The 21121-nt window shown below is 41.7% G+C and overlaps 1 protein-coding gene across 3 annotated transcripts in view; it reads left to right on the top strand.

Moving 5' to 3' along the window:
• The first annotated feature begins 1752 nt into the window (after positions 1-1752).
• Positions 1753-21121, top strand: part of C10H12orf75 (chromosome 10 C12orf75 homolog) — a 36072-nt gene continuing 16703 nt past the window's right edge. For 2 of the 3 annotated variants that reach the window (XM_057486448.1, XM_036891461.2), the window contains exons 1-2: positions 1753-2195; positions 15176-15200. In XM_057486448.1, coding sequence (XP_057342431.1) covers positions 1865-2195; positions 15176-15200 — 356 coding nt within the window. In that variant the 5' untranslated portion in view covers positions 1753-1864. The remainder of the gene's footprint in view (positions 2196-15175; positions 15201-21121) is intronic. The other variant, XM_057486449.1, reaches the window with a different exon arrangement.

Raw genomic sequence — 21121 nt, 5'->3', positions numbered from 1 at the left:
GCTCATTGCAGTGAAAGAGAATGCACACCATGAGGGACCACGACCCATCTCAGGCACAGGGTGGTAGAAAATAACTTAGAAGATTTGGGTTCGAGTTAGATGATTTGGGTTGGGGTTTAGGAAAGCAGGATGTTCTTTTTTCTTTTGGATTAGATGTCAGGAAGTAGAGATAATTCTACGATGAGATATTCTTAATATATTTCACCTATAAGCAGGAAGACAGGAATAGGGTAAAACAGTAATGGCAAAAAAAAAAAAAGGCAGCCATTCTTATTCACCAGGACTGAGTGATGTTTTGTTTTTGTGGTTTGTCAGTGACATTTTTTTTTGTTATATGTAGACAGAATTATTGAGTGGCCTTATTTTTGGTCTCACTTCATCACAGTTATAGAATGGCCTTGTCTGATACTGGTGTTCTGTGTAACTGCAACACAAAGGCCTAGCTGTGAGTGGCAGGACAGTTTCAGGGAGTGTTTTTCCCTTCCTTACAAGTGTCCTAGGACTGGAGTCCAGTGTCACGTGGAAATAAGCAAGAGTATTTCTTTTGGCTGATAGTCCCCCCTCACCTGCCTCCTCTGCCAGTTCTGGATTTGAAGGTGGGCAGCCACTGCATCAAGATGGTGGAGGCCAAGGTAGAGAAGTACTTCCTTCCAGAAATCAAACAACTCAAAACACCTTTATTTGCCCAAGAATTAACTGCCATCTCAGCACACACCCAAATGTATTTAATTTCCAAATGGGAGATGGTGCACTTTTTGTATCCTGAACAATAGGACTACTCAGTTCTCAATATTGCCTCAAAGTTCACGCTCAACAATCCACCAGGGCCTTGGTTCTGGTTCAAGGTTCTCTCTAAATCTGCTGTATGGTTTTAGGAAAGTCTTTTGACCAGTGTCCCAGCTTCTTCTGGGCCCCCCAAGCACCCTGTATTCCTCTGTTCACATCCCTGCTATACTGTAATTCATTTGTTTGTCTGCCTGGTTAGACTGTCTCCCCATGTTTGTATCCCTGGAACTTAATTTTAACAAAGGACTTGGCAGAGGCTAGGCTGTCCATAAATACTAAATGGATTCAGAATGGAGATTTAATTCCTGGCTTGAATTCATCTCACAAAACATTTATTGAGCTCATACTTGGAACCAGGAGGACATTATGATAAATCAGATAGCCCTTATCTTCCGGGATCAGTATTCACTTCTAGAAGATTTAAGGAGAAGAACAGCTGGCATTTATTTAGGATCAGGCACTGTGCTGAGTGCTTTACGTGTACTGAGTTGTTATTGCCATTTTACAGGTAAAACAACAGAACACTAATGGGTTAAGTAACCTCACTGTGGTCACACAGCTGATACGGAGCAGAGCAGGAACTGTGACTCAGACAATCTGACTACAGTAACGCTTGCCCATTAGGCTGAGAGGTGCCATGTAAATTCAGTTCTGTTGGTAAATGAGTGAAGGTCTGGGATCCAGGTTATCGAAATTGCAGCAGACCTTTAAAGTGGAGTTAGGTGACCATGACCAACCTAGGGAGGACTTTACGTTCTTTACTAGCCAAGGTAGATGGGCCGGCAAAGCAGAGATTTCAGCTGACTTCAGACCTGAGCATCATTCAGTCAATAACATTTATTGGGTGCCCAACTGGGCGCAAAACAGGTGTTCCCCGTCACTTCCTCTTCTCCCCACATCCTGGAGGGGAGAGGGCAAGTGCGGAAGAAAAGGCAAAGAGTGTGTGCAGAATGGGCTGAAGGCTACTCTCTGCCCCTCCACTTCCGCCCCACCAGCCCGCCCGTGCCGGCCAAGACCCTCAGCCTCGCCCTCGCCCCCAAACCATCTTTAAACTTCTGCCCACTCTTAACGACGATCAATGCCTGGCCGGGGAGCCCGCAGGAGGCTGCGGATTGGCCGGCGCCGCGGTTGCCAAGGTGACGGGTGGGTCTGGCGGGGACCCCGATGGGTGGGGTTGGTGGTTTGGGGTGGCCGGGGGTTTCCGCCCCGCCGCGCCCCGGCCCTCGCCCCCCGGTGGCGGGAAGGGCGGCCCCCGCGCGCCCTCCGCCGGCCTCCCGTCGGGGCGCGCCGCCCTCCGCCTCCGTCTCCGCCCCCAGGACGTGCGGCCGCCGGCTCCGAGCGCGGCTCCCCTGCCTGCGGCGCGATGGGCTGCGGGAACTCCACCGCCGCCAGCGCGGGAGCCGGCCGAGGTGAGCGCGGCGGGCCGGAGGGAGGGCGCCGGGACCCGGGGAGGGCGGGCGTGCAGCCCCTTCCCCGTCCCCATTTTCGGGACAGGAGCACACCGCCAGCTTTTGGAAAGACCGAGAGCGCGACACTTCCCCTGCGTGGGGGCGGGCGCGCCGGGACGGGGAGAGCCTGCGGGGCGATCCTGCGGAGGGGGCGCGGGGAGGGCTGGCGGCGGGGCTCCCTGCGGCGGGTGCGCTGGGCTTCATCCCCGCGGGCAGGCTTCCCTGCGGCGGCCGCCTCCGCTCCCTTCCTCCCACACTCGTCCCCTACCCGGGCCTAGCCCCCAGCCCTCGGGGCCCGACGCTGCACCTGGGAAAGTGCTGCAGAGCAATTCACGACTTTTTTGGTGACGGGGGTGGGAACTGGGGGTTGCGAGTCGCGTTGAGAACTGCAAACAGGGCTCTGAAAATTCACCCGAGTCTGTCCAGAAGCCCAAGACCGGCTGGGCTGCTCGTAGGGTTTCTCTGAGAAGCTGCAGTGTTAAGGATGCTTTAGCTATGTGTGACGGCTTTGGTATGAACAGGGATCTGTTCATTTATTTTGCACTAAAAAAAAAATACTGAAACTTCTTTCATACCACTTCATTTTGTTGATTGGCAGGCGAGATCTAGATTTCCCGCTAGCCAGGCTTTGTATGAAGTGGCTTATTCTAAAACTCACCCCTTCCTGTTAACCCCGCTAACGTCCCCAGATTTAAGAGTCTGCATCTGTTCTGAGTAGTATCTGCTGACCTATCTTAATGTCCTTTTGCATAAGAAACTCCTTTATCTTCTCCAGCTCAGATAAATCAAATGCCACATCCTATTCCGACCAGCATGTGCAAGCAGCGATCTGATAATGCAGTGTTTCCCAGGCAGAAAGGCATGGATGCCCTGTCAATAATTAATTTCGTGACCTTAGGCCTGTCACTTTCTTTAACCCAAACCTCGGTGGAAGATGTAGTTTAAAATTCAAGCTTTATTTATTTATTTTGAAGTTTATTTTGATGTTCACATAATGGGATCAGATGTGGGAAATCTGCTCTGTTAATTGGCCAAGTTTGTTTTTCTTCTGTCTTGACTGCACATGTGAAATATATTCCCTTTCAAAAGAAGGTGCTGCAGTATATGGAATTCTAGTGCTAAATGTTGTGCCTGAGCCTAGGTAATGATTCATTGAAAAGTTTGTTTCTAACAGGTAACCTTTATCTTCTTGAATTGAATTCCTATCCTTAGGATATGCAGAGACCCAGCAGGGAACAAATCTTTTTGACTCTTGTTAACAGTGACACAGGTTCGTTCTCTTAGAGCCTATGCCTTATGCTGACACGGGCAAGGACAGCATGCTTACCTGTGAGTGGCCAGAGCGCTCTGCGTGGAACTGGAGCAATGTTAAGACCACCTCCCACACCATGCATTGTATCTCTCAGTCTACCATGCAGTCTAGTACTTATGCCCTCTACTTGCAAAAAAGGTTAAGAACAATTTTCCACATTACAAAAAAATCGTAGGAAGGATTTATAACAGATTTCCTTTAAATTGGAGCTAGGTTCATTTGCGTTTTGGTTTATTAATGGACTGCTTGTCAAGATTTGGGAATAGAGAAGTGTACTATTGCTAACTCAGGATGATGATAAGGTACTGTTGAAATGTTAATGTAAGAAAATGGGAAAATATGATTCTTTATAAGTATTTACTTGACCTTTTCTTTTCCCCCCTAGGAGCACATCTTTTATTATGTAAAGGGAAGTACACTTATGTTGAAAAAAACACTCAAAGTGCCTATCTTGATAAGTAGCTTCACTTTTGTTTATGAAGGATGGCTCATGTAAGAGCATGTTGTTCTCTCTTCTATCTTGCTCTTTCCAAAAATTACTTTATGTCCAGAGAAGAGCAACAAGATAGCCAGAGCAGACTGGAAAACATTATGGGAGTAGGGAGTTAGTGCATTGCCTCTGTGACTGATTTGCCCTTGTCTTTGAGAAGTCATTCCTCGAACATCTCCTTACTGCCGAGTCCAGCTGCCCAGCTTTGGGATTTGGTCATTGTTATTTTGAAATTTTCTGTCAGCTGGTGGTAGGGCTTTAGTTTCAGAAAAGGAGTGCCTCAGGATGAGAGAGGTAAGTAAGAAAATGAACTTTAACATCAACATCAAATATGCTGTTGACCAAGCTGCCGACTTGTGGCACTGAACCCAAGCAGTATGAATGCATTAATAGATGGCGTCCCTGTCCTCCAGGTACTTAGAGTGCACAACTTCTCAAATGTTCCAGGAGTCATATAATTTAATAGACATACTTTATTTCAGGAAGAAAACATTTCGGGGGGGGGGAAAAGAAAAGCACAGAAAGAGGTGCTGGGAAGGGTGCTAAACCTGGAGCCTGGGGAGTGAGGCTTAAGCTTGACTTGACATTGTCCTGGTTGTGATACTGTGGGCATTTCATATCACTCTGTTGAGTTACAGAGGGAAAGCGCTCTCGTAAACTAATTATTATGTAGTAATGGAATATACCCATGTCAAAGGTGAAATGACATTTCATCTTTATATATTATATAGTAATGGAATATAACCATGTCAAAGGTGAAATGTCTTTCCCTAAATGTTTTTCTATAAGAACGTGGCAAATCTATGTTCATCAGATGCATTAGCACATTGTAAGAGTCCCCTTAAATCCGATATCTCCATTTTAAGCCCTGTTTTTACTCACTAAGTAATTTTTTTTTTTTGAGAGAGCATCTCTCGTATTTATTGATCATATGGTTGTTAACAACAATAAAATTCTGTATAGGGGACTCAATGCACAATCATCAATCAACCCCAAGCCTAATTCTTAACAGTCTCCAATCTTCTGAAGCATAATGAACATGTTTTTACATGGTGAACCAGTTCTTACATAGTGAATAAGTTCTTACACGGTGAACAGTGCAAGAGCAGTCATCACAGAACCTTTCGGTTTTGATCACGCATCATCAACTATAAACAGTCAGGTCAATTATGATTATTCGTTTGATTTTTATACTTGATTTATATGTGAATCCCACATTTCTCCCTTATTATTATTATTATTATTATTTTTAATAAAATGCTGAAGTGGTAGGTAGACGCAAGATAAAGGTAGAAAACATAGTTTAGTGCTGTAAGAGGGCACATGTAGATGATCAGATGTGTGCCTATAGACTAAGTATTAATCCAACCTAGACAAGGGCAACAAAACATCCACGGATGCAGAAGGTTTCTCTCAAAACGGGGTGAGGTTCTAAGCCTCACCTCTGTTGATCCCCAATTTCTCACCTGATGGCCCCCCTGCAACTGTGCCTGTCTTAGGTTGTTCCTCCCTTGAGGAATCTTACCCGTCTCTGGCTAACCAGTCATCTTCCGGGGCCATACAGGGAAATGTAAAGTTGGTAAGTGAGAGAGAAGCCTTATTGTTTGAAAAGGTTAGCTTTTTACTTCTTTGCAGATTTATGCCCTGTTGCTTCTATGCCCAGCATTTGTACTCCCTAAGTAATTTATGTAAAACCAAATAATTGTTTCTCCTTTCCCCGCACTATATCTGGACAACTGCCTCTTTTGGCTTTTGTCTGGTGAAATGGCTTGTTGGGACAAATTGCTATTTAGTACTATATTTGAGTAAATTTCATTCTGTATGTGTAATACATGGAGAAACTGATACGCAGTAAACTGGTCAAAGGCCAGAAGGAATCAGACCCTAGATCATTCAGGTCCTAGGTAATTCAGGCTAGATTTCCCCTGCAGGAGGTTTCTAACTAGAAGCATGTACATGGTTCACCTCTGTGCAGAGCACCGCACTGTGCTCTACTAGGAAACGAGGGCAAGGGCTAGGGCAGCCAACAAGCAGATGATTGTAGAATGAAATCAAACTTTCTTGCTCTTGAGAAGGTGAAAGTCTAGGTAGGAAGATTAGCCACTTGAGAATAATCGCAAAGCAAGGTATGTTAGAATATATACTGAACATCCAAGTGCCTGGGAGATGTTGTATAATACAGTTTAATCAGAGAAGGCTTCCAGGAGGAGTTGAGCTGTCAGTCTAGATAGGATCATGAGAACCATTTCGATTGCATGAGAGTTCTCTTCATTATAATGCTTTAGTAAGATCACTCTTTTGATGGGGAATTAGATTTTTCCCAACCTAGAACCATACTTGGGGGAGCTTCTTATATTTTCCATTCAGTGAAAACAGTACATTTTCCCTGTTTAGGGTCTAGAGTCTAGACCCTAAACTATATATAGAGAAACATCTGTTTAAATAGTCCTTTTTTTTTTTTTTGTAGATAATTATTTTTTATTGAAGGGTAGTTGACACACAGTATTACATTACATTAGTTTCAGGTGTACAACATAGTGATTCAACATTTATATACCTGACAATTCTAGGTACCAGCTATCACCATATCAAGCTGTTACAATATCTTGACTATATTCATTACATCCCGGTTACTTATTATTTTACCATTGGAAATGTGTACTTTTTTTTTTTTTTTTTTTTTTGTGAGGGCATCTCTCATATTTATTGATCAAATGGTAACAACAATAAAATTCTGTGTAGGGGAGTCAATGCTCAATGCACAATCATTAATCCACCCCAAGCCTAATTTTTGTCAGTCTCCAATCTTCTGAGGCATAACAAACAAGTTCTTTCATGGAGAACAAATTCTTACATAATGAATAAGTTACATAGTGAACAGTACAAGGGCAGTCATCACAGAAACCTTTGGTTTTGCTCATGCATTATGAACTATAAACAGTCAGTTCAAATATGAATACTCATTTGATTTTTATACTTGATTTATATGTGGATACCACATTTTTCTCTTTATTATTATTATTTTTAATAAAATGCTGAAGTGGTAGGTAGATACAAGATAAAGGTAGAAAACAGTTTAGTGTTGTAAGAGAGCAAATGTAGATGATCAGGTGTGTGCCTGTAGACTAAGTGTTAATCCAAGCTAGACAAGGGCAATAAAACATCCACGTATGCAGAAGATTTCTCTCAGAACAGGGGGGGGTGAGGTTCTAAGCCTCACCTCTGTTGATCCCCCATTTCTCACCTGATGACCCCCCTGCGACTGTGCTTGTCTTAGGTTGTTCCTCCCTTGAGGAATCTTACCCGTCTCTGGCTAACCAGTCATCTTCCGGGGCCATACAGGGAAATGTAAAGTTGGTAAGTGAGAGAGAAGCCTTATTGTTTGAAATGGTTAGCTTTTTATTATATAGTCCATTTTTAAGGTGTTGCATTTACTAGAAGTCAGGGCGCTCTTGCATTTTCTCTCTGCTCTTAACTCCCACCTCTCTCAGCAATTAGTTTCTCCTTGTTTTGCCTTGAACATATTCCTTAATTAGGCAGAGAAATGCATTTGAGGTAGTGGCAACAGGTCACTCGTTCCCTTTTATACAGTTACATGTGTACAGATTGTTAAGCAAGTCTGTGATGTAAGCTAGAAAATCCCTTTTTATGTAAACCAGAAAATCCTGTACAAGTGTGGATAGCCCAAATAGCTACAATAGCCTATTCCTAGAAATGCAGGAGTGCATTTTGGAAAGAACCGAAAGCGCGACAGGACTGGGGGCGGCGCGCCCGGACGGAAGGCCAGCGCAGGGCGCGCGGAGGCCCCCGCTTCCCGCTACCCCCGGCCACCCCAAACCACGCAGGACTAATGTGGAAATATTTGGAGCAGAGGAGTTATTTCAGGAGTACTGTACTTACAGTAGTTGATCGAATTTTTTTTTTTCTACCAGAGTTATGTAACTGGCAACCATCTGACTCTATAACATTGTGGTAATTTATTATCAGAATGTTTCTATAGTGGTGGCTCTGCTTATTTACATAGCAATAGTCTGAGGAAGAGAAGTGTAATAATTATATGTCCTATTTTATGGGTATACCCAGGGAGTTTATATAATCCTTTTGGGTCCAACTATTTAGTTAATTCCTCATCCTCGATTAGCTAGGTAAGTGCGTTCTCTTCTTTTGGTGTAGCTGCATGATCCAACCTTGATTTACAACTCTAAATGGTTTGGTAGTATTGGGATGCTTCCATTGTGCTTAGCATTAGTCCACATTGGGGAAATAATATAACATTGTGTTGATATTGTCAAAGAACTAATTTCTAACCTGTGCTACCTCTCGGCCCCTTCCCCGACCTACGTCCCCACCCCACCACGCATCTTTCTATTCTTTAAACATGCCGAGCTCACTCTTGTTGTTTTCTCTCTGTTTGAAACTCTGGTTGCCAAAGAACTGATATTCTGTTTATTTATTGTCTCTTTTGTTCCCTTCCCCCAGGGGTAGATCCCCAGGAGAGCCTCTTGAATCTTGTCCACAGGTGTACCCTCAGCCTCTAGATCTATATCCAAACTTCCAGGAGAACTTTTTGGCTCCCAAAAGTTGTTTTGTTGAAAGAATGAGTATTTTGGGGAATCAAAGGAGATACAAGAGCAAAGCCCCAAATTGTGTGGGCCTGCTGTGCTTGAGGCAGCAACTGAGCGCCAGAAATAAAACCTCAAGAAGTTAGGGAAGCCTGCGTGGAAGAAGTGGGGCTTGATTTGGCTTTTGGAATAGGTAAGGTTTGGGTAAGCAGATAACAGAGGGAATTTTTCATTTTGTATGAAATCAGAGGGACAGATATGGGCTCAGTGCTTTTCAGGGTAGTGCAAAGTCTGGCCAGACTGGCCTTGGTAGTTCATGTTGGTCCAGGTGTGTTGGGAAAGAAGTGAGAAGAGTTAGGTTGTGGGGCGAGGAAGACAGATGCAGGAAAGCGTCAGAATTCAGAGTGGGCTCTGGAGCCAAAAGGCCCCAGTTTGAGTTCTGATTTTGTCATTGATCAATTGTATGTCCCTGAACCACTTGCTTAAACTGTACCTCAGAAACTTAGTTTCCTCAACTGTAAAATGAGAGAGTAATAATGGGAGAATGTACTCAAGATTAAATGAGTTAATGTATGTAAAGTGCTTGTAACAGAGCCTCTTATCTTGTAAGTACTCAGTGTGGAAGTGCCTGTGTTAGTATTGACATTGGGAAAGAGGTTTATAACTGGTGCAGAAGGAAGCCGTGAGCACACAGAAGTGGCATATTTAAAGCTGCTATCTGGAATCAGTGACGTGCCAAGGGCCTGGAGTGATGGAGGCGTAGATGTCAGAGGCCCCCTGGAAGATAGCAGGCTGAGGATGGGCTGCTTGTGAGGGAGGAAGGTAGGGAATTAAAATGAACCCAAGTGGCTAAGGCCTGGGCAGCTGGAAGGAGACACTGCCACCTCCAGGTAGGAAGACAGGTGATCAGTATGCTCTTGATGCACCTCGTTTGATGGTGACTGTTGAGAGATGTGGCACTAGCTCTGCTCAGGCAGATGCCACTATGGGACAGTCAGGAAGGGCACTGGTTCCAGGTCCCAGAATTGACGTGCGACCACATGAACGGTTCATAAAGGTGGCCTCAAAGAGTTATCCAGCACTGCCATGAGCCACTTACAGCTCAACGTGGGCATAGCTTACATTGAACAGCTAAATGTCAGTTCCTTACCTGTATCTGTACTTATGTGGCTATTTTTATTTATTTGTTTTTACCTACCTAAAGTGTAGATACTTATCCAGGACAACCTATAAACAGAGATTTTCTGTAAGAGCTTTTCTATTCATTAACATTATTTTATATTTCTAGGACACATTGACCTGGATTTTTTTCCCCTTTACTGAAGAAATGACTTAAGAATCTGTATCTTTATTGGCTTATTGAAAAGTAAACATTTTTTTGGATGAACTAAAGTGCTGTTGTTCTACCTCTTTTGGCCAAACTGAGACTATAACATAATTTTAAAACTATTATGGGTCAGACGAACATAGCAAGCTGTCAAAACTAAAGAGAATTTTGTTTATTTTTCTGTAGTTGTGTTTATTGAGTCCTTAGAGGGACTTTTATCTTTTATGAAGCAAATAAAGAGCAAAACATTCCTGCATATTTTATTATCTGCAGTAAGAGCCAGAAATCATTTATATTTCTGGTCATTCACTAGCAGAATGATTTGTAAATCTTTACTATTTCTTGGAAATTCTTCTTGTATATAAACCTATTTTTTGGTGTGTGTGTGTTTAAATTATTACCATTTGGTCTGAAGAGAGAAATATGATTTAATAAGTAATTTAGCAATTTATTTACTTGTGAATATCAGTATATTACATAAACTCTGTCAAGTGCATATAGAATAGTGATGAGAAAAGGCATTAATAGGCTATTTTTTTTCAAATGCAAAAATATATGTACCATTTCTTTTAAAAGAGAATAATGTTTTCTTTATATTAAAATGTGACATGTGTGAGGAAACTCATAATAAATGTATGAATCTGAACAATATTGAAAATGTACTGGCAGTACCACTTGCTCTTCTTAAGTTGTAAGAATGATTAGATTGCGAAGGACACCTGCTATAGGAGCCAAGATGTCTCACGTATCTCCTTAAAATCACTGAACTGATACAGTATCTTGCAGCTGGCTAGCTTTATCATTTGCTAGGAATAAAATTTTGTCCTTGTTTGTGGAATGTATGATATGTGATATTAAATCTAATCCCTCTCCCAAATATTAATTTTGCTATATATCTCTTTTCAAAAGAGAATTTCTGTTTTTGGAGCGGTGGAGGAGGGCAGGGATAAGAAGGTACAGTGGGTTGAATGGGGTGGCTTCTAAAAAGAGGTCCTAATACCTGGAATATGTGAATGTTACCTTATTTGGAGAAAGGGTCTTTGCAGATGTACTTCAGTTAAGGATTTTGAGACGAGATCATCCTCAATTATCTAAGTGGGCCTTAAGTCCAGTAAGTGTTCTTATAAGAGACATAGACAGGAGAAGGCGCTGTTAGGGCATAGGCGAGTACCTCGTGGTCACATGCCTTGGTTAGCCAAGGAATGCACACTGCCAGCAGATGCTAAGAGAAGCGTGGCATGGATTCTTCTCTTGAGGCTCTGGAGGGAGTTTGGAGCTACTGACACCTTGATTTTGTACTTCTGGCCATCAGAACTCTGAGAGCATTTATTTCTAGTTTTAAGCCACCCAGTTTGCCATGATTTGTTATAACAGCTACACAGAGCTAACACAGGCTTTTCTGCAGTTGTTTGGAAATGGGATAAAATGAGAAAATGAGAAAATATAATTTACACACTGTACCTGGAGTGTAATTATTTGCCGAAACAAGTAACAGCATGATTCTATTTTGGTTTGGTTCATAAAGCTCTTGAAGGTTGTTGAGAGCCTCAGTTAACTTTTTAGGACACCTGCCATAAGAGCCGTAAATCATTTATGTTTCTGATCATTTACACCAGAAGAAGTATGATTTGTAAATCTTTAGTACTTCTTGGAAATTCTTCATGTACATAAACCTATTTTTTGGTGTGTGTGTGTTTAAATTACCATGACTCGGTCTGAAGAAAGAAATATCATTTAATTGACGTGCAACCACATTAATGGTTCCTATAGAACATGTAGGGTATTGGAGAGGTTTTTTTCCCCCCTGAAACCATCCTCTTCTCCAATTCTCTGACCCCAACGGGGTGTCCTACAATTCAAATCAGTTCTGACACTAACTCTGGAGTACTTTAGTACTTCTTAGAAATTCTTCACATACATAAACGTATTTTTTGGTGGGTGTGTGTTAGTGTCAGTGCCTCTGGAGTTAGTGTCGGTCACCGCAGGGTTAAGTGCTCAGTCCCCCAAGATATCCTCACCTCAAACACCAGTCCCAAGGTTTGGGTACCAGGGTTAGTAGCTCTTCTATCCAACTTGGCAACAAATTTGGGGGTCCTATAGCCCCTGTCCTCAGATTTTATAATTTATTAGAATGACCCACAGAATTCAAGAGGGCACTTAACAGTTTAAATTTGCAGGTTTATTATGAAGTTCACAAGTGAACAGTCAGATGGGAGGCACAGGGTGATGTCTGGCAGGGTCCTGAGTGCAGGAGTCTGTCCCCATGGAGTTGGGGTACACTACCCTCCTGGCACGTCGATGTGTTCACCAATTCATAATCTCTCTGGACCCCATCATATAGGGTTTTTATGGAGGTTTCATTGTGGGCATGATTCATTAAACCATTGGCCATTGGTGGTGAGCTCCGTCTCCAGCTCCCTCCCCTCCCTGGAGGACAGTTTGTGGGGCTGGAAGTTCAGAGCTTCTAAGCAAGGCGTGGCTTTTCTGGTGACAGCCCCCATCCTGAAGCCATCTAGGGTCCTGCCAAGAGTCGCCTCATCAGAACAAAAAGGTTCCTGTCACCCTCACTGCTAGGAAACTCTAAGGGTTTCAGAAGCTCTGTTCTAGGGATGGGGATAAAAACCAAGTATCTTCCTCTGATACCACAATATCAGACTAAATTTTAATGAATGATTTAATGTTTGGCTTTGCTGTGCATTTTTAAGTGACAAAGCCTCTTCACTTTGAGGCTTATGAATGAAATATCAAAATCTCTTGAAGGGTGGGCAGTAGAAGGTATACACAATCATGGTGAAATGAAGTGCTGCTATAAATGAGCAACAGTGTTTGAGTGTTAAAGTTACTTTCAGAGGGAAATACTCTTCCCTACGTATCTTACCCATTTACAATCACTTTTTGCCACAGGAATTGCATATAGTCTCTCAGAGCAAACCTTCCCCTACTTCTGTTTTTCTAGTAAGATATTTAAAATTAGGATTATCATTTATACAGTTTTGGAAAATAGTCATTAAATCTTTTGACCCACAGAAATCCTAATGGTCTTTATATATTTGTGGTGCTTTTGTTCCACAAGAAACATTACTACTTTCCTTACATCTCTGTTTCTTCTAAGGCCAGTATATTAATGCACCAAGGCTGTGTTTAAACTTTAAAGAGTCATTTTGGTGGGAAATGAAGTTGTGCAACCCAGGATGAGTGCTCTATCCCAGAGGCCTAGAAAGAAGTAAATAAACCACCATAAATCCTTGCTGAATAAATGATAAATTACATGAACCATAAACAATTCAAAGCAAATGGGATTTGGCCACTATCTTAGTAGTTCTAGTAAGCGTGTTTGTGTATAAATTACCTAGAATAGAGATCTCAATCTGGCTAATTATAATCAATATGTAGGTGAAGTGTGATTAAAATGTTGCAGTGAAGGTAATAATTTTTCTTCTTTTTCTAATAGTTTTATGATTGTATACTTGTGCAGAACAAAGAGATATTTTATATTTTATATAGACATTCTGATAGTTTTGCTGAGGGTTTCCACCAATTACAAGAATTTTTTTTTTGTTCTGAGAAAAATTTTCTACCTGTCCTGATTATAAATATATCATTAATACCATGTTACCTTGCTTGTAAGATGCACATTTTCTTTCCTTTTAAGAATGGAGCACATATTACAATCATATGTATATCCTTGATGTAGTTTTCTGACTTGTTCGCCCACCCCACCATTGCTCTTACCACATAGGCAGTGCCCTTTAAATGAGGGACACATGAGAACAGAAGATAGCATTCACTGACTTTGTTTTGGAGAGTTACATCAAGCTTCTGCCTGGGACCTCCTGGGATGTTAGAAGGTGAACCAGCACAGAAGAGGCCCTGAGGGTGCCTTGCCTGGAGCCTGTGCAGTCAAGGTGAAGTGCAAGGAAAGTTCCTGGCGGCTGATTAAAATAAGTCCTGATGAGACAAAATGTTGCTGTTTTGAAAGTCATTTCACACACATTGTTGTGCTTTGTCTTCTCAGCTGCCTTTATTGGCCCAGGATTAGAAGCTGAAGCAAAGTGAAATATTTAGTGACTGTTAGATACCGGAGCAAGGCCTTGACTTAACTCTTCTGCCTTTCCCGTTCTGTACTGTTCTTTCCCCACCACCCTTCTGCCATTCCTGAGATGGAACAGGATAGCTTCCATCTACGCTGTTCTCCATGTGGGTTGTCCTAGGTGGCCCTTCATTTCTTAATGCTGAGGACTCACAGCCCACACTATGATCTCCGCTTGCTTGTCTTGGTAAAACTTGGTAGGATCCAGTGTCCGACGCCTCTGGCTCTCCTTGCTCCTGTCCACAGCAGTCCCCCACAACGTGCTCTGTCCTTTGCCATAAAGGTGAAAGTAAGAAAATCAGGATATTACTTTCTTTCTAGACTTTCTTCCAGCTTCTCATGCTTGTTTTGACTAAAATAAATGTTCATTTTCATGGATTTTTGGTGGCTGATTAAAATAAGTCCTGATACTTTATTTTTCCTATCAAAAGAGGAAAGTGAGGTTTTGAGAGGTTAAAGGACACTTAATGCCATGTAGTTAATAAAGTTGGAACAAAGTTCTATGTTGCCCAGATGAGGATATTGGGAGGAGGAAGTGTGGAGATGGGACCATGTGGTGGGCAGAGAATCTATGATGAATAATAGGAATGGGGTCCAAAAGCGATGGGTTGTATTTGGCATGTGGTTGGGAAGCAGACATGAGAGGCTTCTATAGCAAAGTTGGAGCAGAGTTAGAAATGCATGTAACTCTTTTTAGAGCTAGGCTGGTATCCTTGAGACTTCCTGATTTAGGACATCACCTCTATTTTGTCTTGTGAATTTACTTTGTGCCTAGTGCATAGTGTGTCTGGTAACAATGCCATGTAGATTCCAGCTTAGTAGGTGTGTGGCTTAGTAAAGGAAATATGTCTCAAACCTGTCAGTTTTCCTTATCTGTGAACTGAGATTGGATTAGGTGATCTCTAAAATCCCTTTCAGAACCTACACCTTATAATTTATAGGAATTGTTACAAATGGGCAGAATGGATTCTAAGCTTATGATTTGAATTTAATGATTTTCCTGCTCTCCTCCGTTTTTTAAAAGTTATCTTCTAAAAAGCCATAGTCTTAACTTGTCTCTTCTAGAATATTCTTTTAATTGGGATTGGGCTTAAAATTTTTTTAGCAATTCCATCACCATAATGCAATCCTATCTTTTTTTTTTTTTTTTTACCTCCCAGGCCCTGCAGGAGCAGCCAAAGATGTGTAAGTACTTAATATTATGATTTTCTAAACTCTTTCTGAGGAAGACACTGTTTTCCATGATCATGAACTTGAGATATACGTAGGTATTACTGAAAAGAAACAGGAATATATTCTGTACTGTGCACAAGTCAAGATTATCCTTTGGTTTATGAGTAAAGTGGTATTTGAAGATTGTAACTATGTGTGCCTTTTCATTGCAGCCTTTCAGTTGCCCTAGCACCTTAACTCGGAGCTTTAAGAAAGGGAGATGTTTAATTGTGTCTCACAATGTGTGTAGAGATTTCTCCGAGTCAAAAAGCAAATGATTATGGGAGACTTAGGCACACAGCTCCTATGACAGTGACTTAGATTAGCCAGTGGGGAGAGGCTGAGAGAAGCATTTACCAAGTGCACACTGAATCATTTTAAAGTTGGTTACAGTTATTAGAGCGAACGTATATGACCACCCAGTGTAGTCAATATTGGGTTGACCTTTAGACCATAAGGCATTTAATTTTGAAGGGGCATCTCTCTTTGAGTGGTTTCTGAAGCTCAGGAACCCTTTCAGTATTTCTGTTATGCTTCTTTTTTTGCATCTTCCTGCCTCCAATCTAGGTATAGTCAAGACATCACAGTAGTTCACTATTTAGAGTGTCTGTGGTTATTCCTTGGAGAGTGGGGTCATTCCCTCCCACACCCACCCAAAATGGGCTTGGATGTCAAGACATATGGTGTCACACACACATCACGAGGATATGAAAAGATTTATTACTCACATATTGGGGGAGAGCAGGGTGGCTCCCAAACTGGGCTATTCATCTTGAGTGAAGGAAAGGGTGAGAGGCTTTGGGTTTTGTTGTGGTTAGGAGTGGGGCTGGGGTGAGAGCTCCTGTGCATGGGGAGAGGTTTGCATGGTTTTATTGTCCCTGCCAGCACAAAGGAAGGCGTCCCCCAGCTTTCTTAACAGCTTGCACAGATGTGGGGGAAAAGGGGAAGTAGTGGGATTTGAAAGCTGTCAGCGGTCAAACATCAAAAATAGAGTCAGCCTTTTTGATTACAAAGAAGAATTTATTCCAAAGAGAAGATTAAAATGGGGTTGTAAACTATTTTTCTGAAATTAAGTATCCATTTTATGTGGGACTTTAGGTACAATGGAAGCAGTATAAATCAAACTCCTTGTTGCAATATTTGAGTTTATTACCAAAACATTTAGCAGCAATGAATTCAACATCCTCACCTTAGTCCTATTACCATTCATAGTCTCTCCTTTCCATTTCTATATGTTATTGCCAGATACTTTCCCCAAGCAATTAGGACTTGCCCTTTTAGGACCTCTGCTAAAAAAATTTCAATTCTTATTCATTGCCCCCTGGATCGAGCTCAGAATCCTTTGGGAATAGGAAGGCATTTATGTTTTAGCCTTTATTTTACTGCCTTTGCATGAGGTGGAAGGAAACATGGGAGATGGAGTGAGCAGGGCCAAGGACTGAGAGGAGAGCTGAAGTCCTGCTTTAAGAGACCACCCTCAGCGCCCAAAGTGACCTCGCACTTTCTGTCTCAGGTCCTTGTTTTTTTGCATTTTTTCTGCCTGGAATGACATTTTTCTCAACTTTGTTTTCAATAAATTTATTCTTCTGGGCTTTTATCTTATTCTTTGCAAGAATTTCCTGGATCTCACAACTGAATGTAGTATCTATGTCTTGTTTTACAGCATTTTGGACCTCTTGTGATACATCATATTGGGTTATATTGTAGTGATTCATCTTGTCTTGTCTCCCTTGGGAACAGGGAAGTGAAATGCCTTCCCTGTCTCAATGTGCCCTATAGTTCTTAGCATTTGAACATAGTGTTTTGAGCATAATGTTTAATGAACAGTTGTTCAATGAATTCCCTCCTTTCTCTTCAAGGAGAGATTGATTTTGTGACTTTCTCTTTTTTTTTTAAAGGCATGGAAATTTCTAATAAAATTTAGTGATGTCTTTGTGAACATTTGTCAACAAAATTATTTCAGGATGTGGGATGCCATGTAATGACTTTTTGAAATCCTCAGTTCTCCAGATTTAAATTTTTGTGACTGTATGTAGTTCATTGTGTGTCTCATAACTGAAAAGATATAATTTTATTAATTAACCCTTTTAAAAATAAGCATAGTAAATTTAATGGGAAAAAGTTAAAGAATGTTGTAGTATTACTTTTCCTTGCACAAAAGGTCTATCAAAACATGCTTTTTTTTTTTAAAGTAGAAGCTATAACTTATACATCTTGACTATATTATTAGGTGATGCCATGAATGAGTGAGGAACTAAGAAATTAAGATAATTTAAACATTTTACTATGAAGATTAAAAAAAATTTTTTTAATGGAAAGAGACTGACCCTAAACCAAAAGATGTGGCCAAAATCTCATACTGGGTGTAAGAGGACAGAACTTCAAGTATGGTGACACCTTGTTATACAGATCACATGGAAGTCTTTTGGTGGAATTGTGGTTATTTTTAGAAGTCAGAAATACTATAATTACTGTCTTAATATGTAATAAAGCATTTTTCTAGGGAAGATTTGTGAGTTTTGCTATATCAACCCCCTTCTATTTATTTGCCTATTTTCTCTAAGCAAGAAGCCAGGATATAATGACAAAATGATATTTTTGCCCTTAGATAGGTCAGTATCTACTGCGACCAAAACACAGTGCTAATTACTAAAATAGTCACAATTTAATGCTTGTCTGAGTCTTGAAGGGTAAGCAAGAGTTCATACGGAGGCAGTGAAGAAAGAGCATGCAGAGGCTTAGGGGTGCAAGAAAGCCTTAGCTCCTCCTGGCAGAGCAGGTCAGTGTGCCCCGAGCTGTGGAGCAGGCTCCCAGAGATGGAGGATGGGGCTGATGGGCGGGAGCTAGCTGCTGAGGACCATTGGTGTCTGACCAATAATTGCCCTTGATTTTGTGTGCATTCAAGAGCCATTCGAAATGTTAAGGTGCAGGGATTAACTGATTATGCTTGAACTTTAGGGGGATAGCTCCCGAAGCAGTGTGGTGTGTGGGATGGGGAAAGGGTGGAGGCACAGAGGAGGGATGGGCTGGGGCCACGGGATAGTCCAATGACAGCCAGCAGCTCTGGGAAAGGGGAAGAGGTGATGCGGCCCAAGCACACTTGGGGTACAATTGATTAGTTGCATGGCTGAATGGGGAGGGAAAGGGCAGGACAATCTGAGGGTGACAGTGCGGTTTCCAACTTCAGCCCAGGGATGGCTGATAATCCAAAAAGGTCAAATGGTCTAAAGGGGAGCTGTGGATGCGGCATGATGGCCACACTAATCCCCTGGGGGACTGTAGTTTCAGTCAAGTGGTGTGAGTAATAATTGAATCAAAGTGCATGCGAACAAGGAGCTGCTAGGCAAGGCCTTTCATTTTACAGTGTTTGGAGATGGAAAGATGATAGTAGGTTAATGAGAAAGCATACTTTAAAAACATTATCTGTTAGAAAAGGAATATCAAGAAAATTTGGGAATTATAGAAAAGTTTTTTTTTTTTAGAGAGAAAATATCAGCTATTCTACCACCAGAGACACCCATCATTAACATTTCACACTATTTTCTTCCATTTCTTTGTGATTATTTCTGCTTAATTGTGTGTATCGATGATTTTGTATATTGGAGTCTAATGTTCATTTTCTACTTATTTGTTGAGTGTGTGGGGAGGTGATATCCCTATGGACAAAAGAGCAGGAACCAGGAAAAGCTGAGGGTGGTTTGGGGATGGGGTCACATATGCTGAGGGAGAGAACACTCGATAGAAGGAAATCCTAAAACAGGCAAGAAGCGTTAGAAACTTAGAAGTTAAGCTTTGAACCTTGAGATATGGAGGAAAGCACAGGAGAAGATGTATAGAACTTTAATCACCATTAGACAGCCTCACGTGCGTATCAGGGAGTGAGCTTTTCTTTTTCTCTCTCCCTCTTTGCTTCAAAATTTTATCACAATGTGCAGAACAGAATAGAAATGAATTCAGTGTGATGTTATTTGGCCGCTTTCATAAACCCTCACAAATCAACCATGCTTATTTTATTTCAGTGAATTATCTTCGCTCTTTGGCACAAATAGGTTGTGTTGGGATATTTTTGGTTGGAAATGGCAGGAGCCCAGCTTAAACTGGCCTAAACAAACAAACGAAAAGGAATTTATTGGCATGCATAAGGGAAAAGCTCCAGGGATTTGGCCTTAGTCACACCTGGATTCAGGTGATAGAATGACAGGGCGAAACTCTCACATCTCTGCTTTCCTGTTTTTTGACTCCGTTTTGGCTCTGTACTTAGGCAGTGATGATGCAGAAGGCCAGTTTATATCTTACTAGCTTGTAATTCCTGTGGGAAAAGAGCTTTTCTTTCCTAGGTGTTTGATCAGAAGTCCCAGGGCTAGGCTCTCCCTGGCCATGACATGGGTCACGGGCCTCCCTCTCAATCAGTGTGCCAGGGCAGCATAGGCTTCTCATTGGCCGGGCTTGGGTCATGTGCCCACTGTTGGAGCCAATCAGTACCAGTAACCCCATCCACCCATGTGATCAAAGAGTGGGAAAGGGGTGGTTGCCACACCAAAGAAAAATTGAGGTGCTGTTGCCAAAATTGGGCGGGCAGAAACAAAGCATGGTGTCCATGTAGATCAATTTTCATGTTATTCAAAAAAAAAAAAACCCTCTTGATTTAAATTTTAAGCAGTTATTTCACAAATATGTTTCAAATAAGAAATCGTATTTAAGAGGTTGACTCAAACTTAATGTTTGCTGTTGAAAATAAAAGATAATAGCCACTCAGTAGAAACAAGATAATTCAAATACTCTTTTCACTTAAAACTTGTAAAGAGACATTTCCTTAAGATTCTTTTTTTGACACAGCAATTTTATGTCATGAAAGGTAGCAACTAGAGAGAAAAATATCTTGGTATGAGTTGACATAAAACACAACGAAACTCTGTCTTTTTAAAGAAATGAAATTATAAATCTCTAATCTTGGGTTTCCTTGGGATCCTTTATGGATTTCTTGTGTCTAATACACTTTGTCAGCTGAATCCTCTCCTGGTTACAAACCTGAGGGTATCAGATGGATTCATTTCTCCTCTGTGAAGTAGCAGGACGGGGAGGGGGGTGGGGTGAAGTAGTGTTGAAAGAGCTTGCATGTTGGACGCAGAGACCTGCATTTAAACTTCCTGCCTCCATTTACTAGCTGTGTGATATCCCTAACTGTAAAACTGGGATCATAGTAACCCTTCAGAGTAGCCATCTGACCATTATCATTCTTAATTAGTAACTCATCTTTATGGAGGACTGTACGCCATATTGTGATTTGCAGCACTTTAAGTAATATTCTGTACCCATGACAATCTAATGGAGCCAGTAATGCTGTTTCATTTTACACATGAGGAGATGAGATGTTTAAGGGTTATTACTATTAGTGGTACAATATATTCAGTGTCCTAGAATAATACTTGGCAGTACGCTTTGCTGCCTCCTGTAAATGGTAGCTAAAATTATTGGGTATTTTAAGGGTTGTTGGAAAGACTTGGCAGAGCTTGGGTCATGAATACCTGATGGCCAGCGCACTGAGGTCCTCGCTGCAGTTAGGAATCACACAGTCTTGTGGTTTGCCCATCAATATGCAGTTAGATATTCCTTAGGTAGGACCCAGTGGAATAGGAGCAAGAGAGAAAACAGATAGGTGGGTTCATCCAAGGATAGAGATTGGTGGTGACCAGCAAGTGTTGCTGAAATGTTTGATTGCAAGACATGTGCTAGAGAGAGGGGGAGGGAGGGAGTGTCCTCAGGGGCTGGTGAATGGGGAGAGCAGAAGGGTGGATTGACTGCAGGCTTCTTGGGAGTGGGGGGAAGATGGGAAGGAATATTTTTTCCCCCCAGGGAGTGGGATTGTCTGCTCTAACATGTCAGAGGTGAAGTAG

Source organism: Manis pentadactyla, chromosome 10, assembly GCF_030020395.1.
Source record: "Manis pentadactyla isolate mManPen7 chromosome 10, mManPen7.hap1, whole genome shotgun sequence".
Lineage (NCBI taxonomy): Eukaryota > Metazoa > Chordata > Mammalia > Pholidota > Manidae > Manis > Manis pentadactyla.
This window is presented reverse-complemented; position numbering and strand designations above follow the sequence as displayed.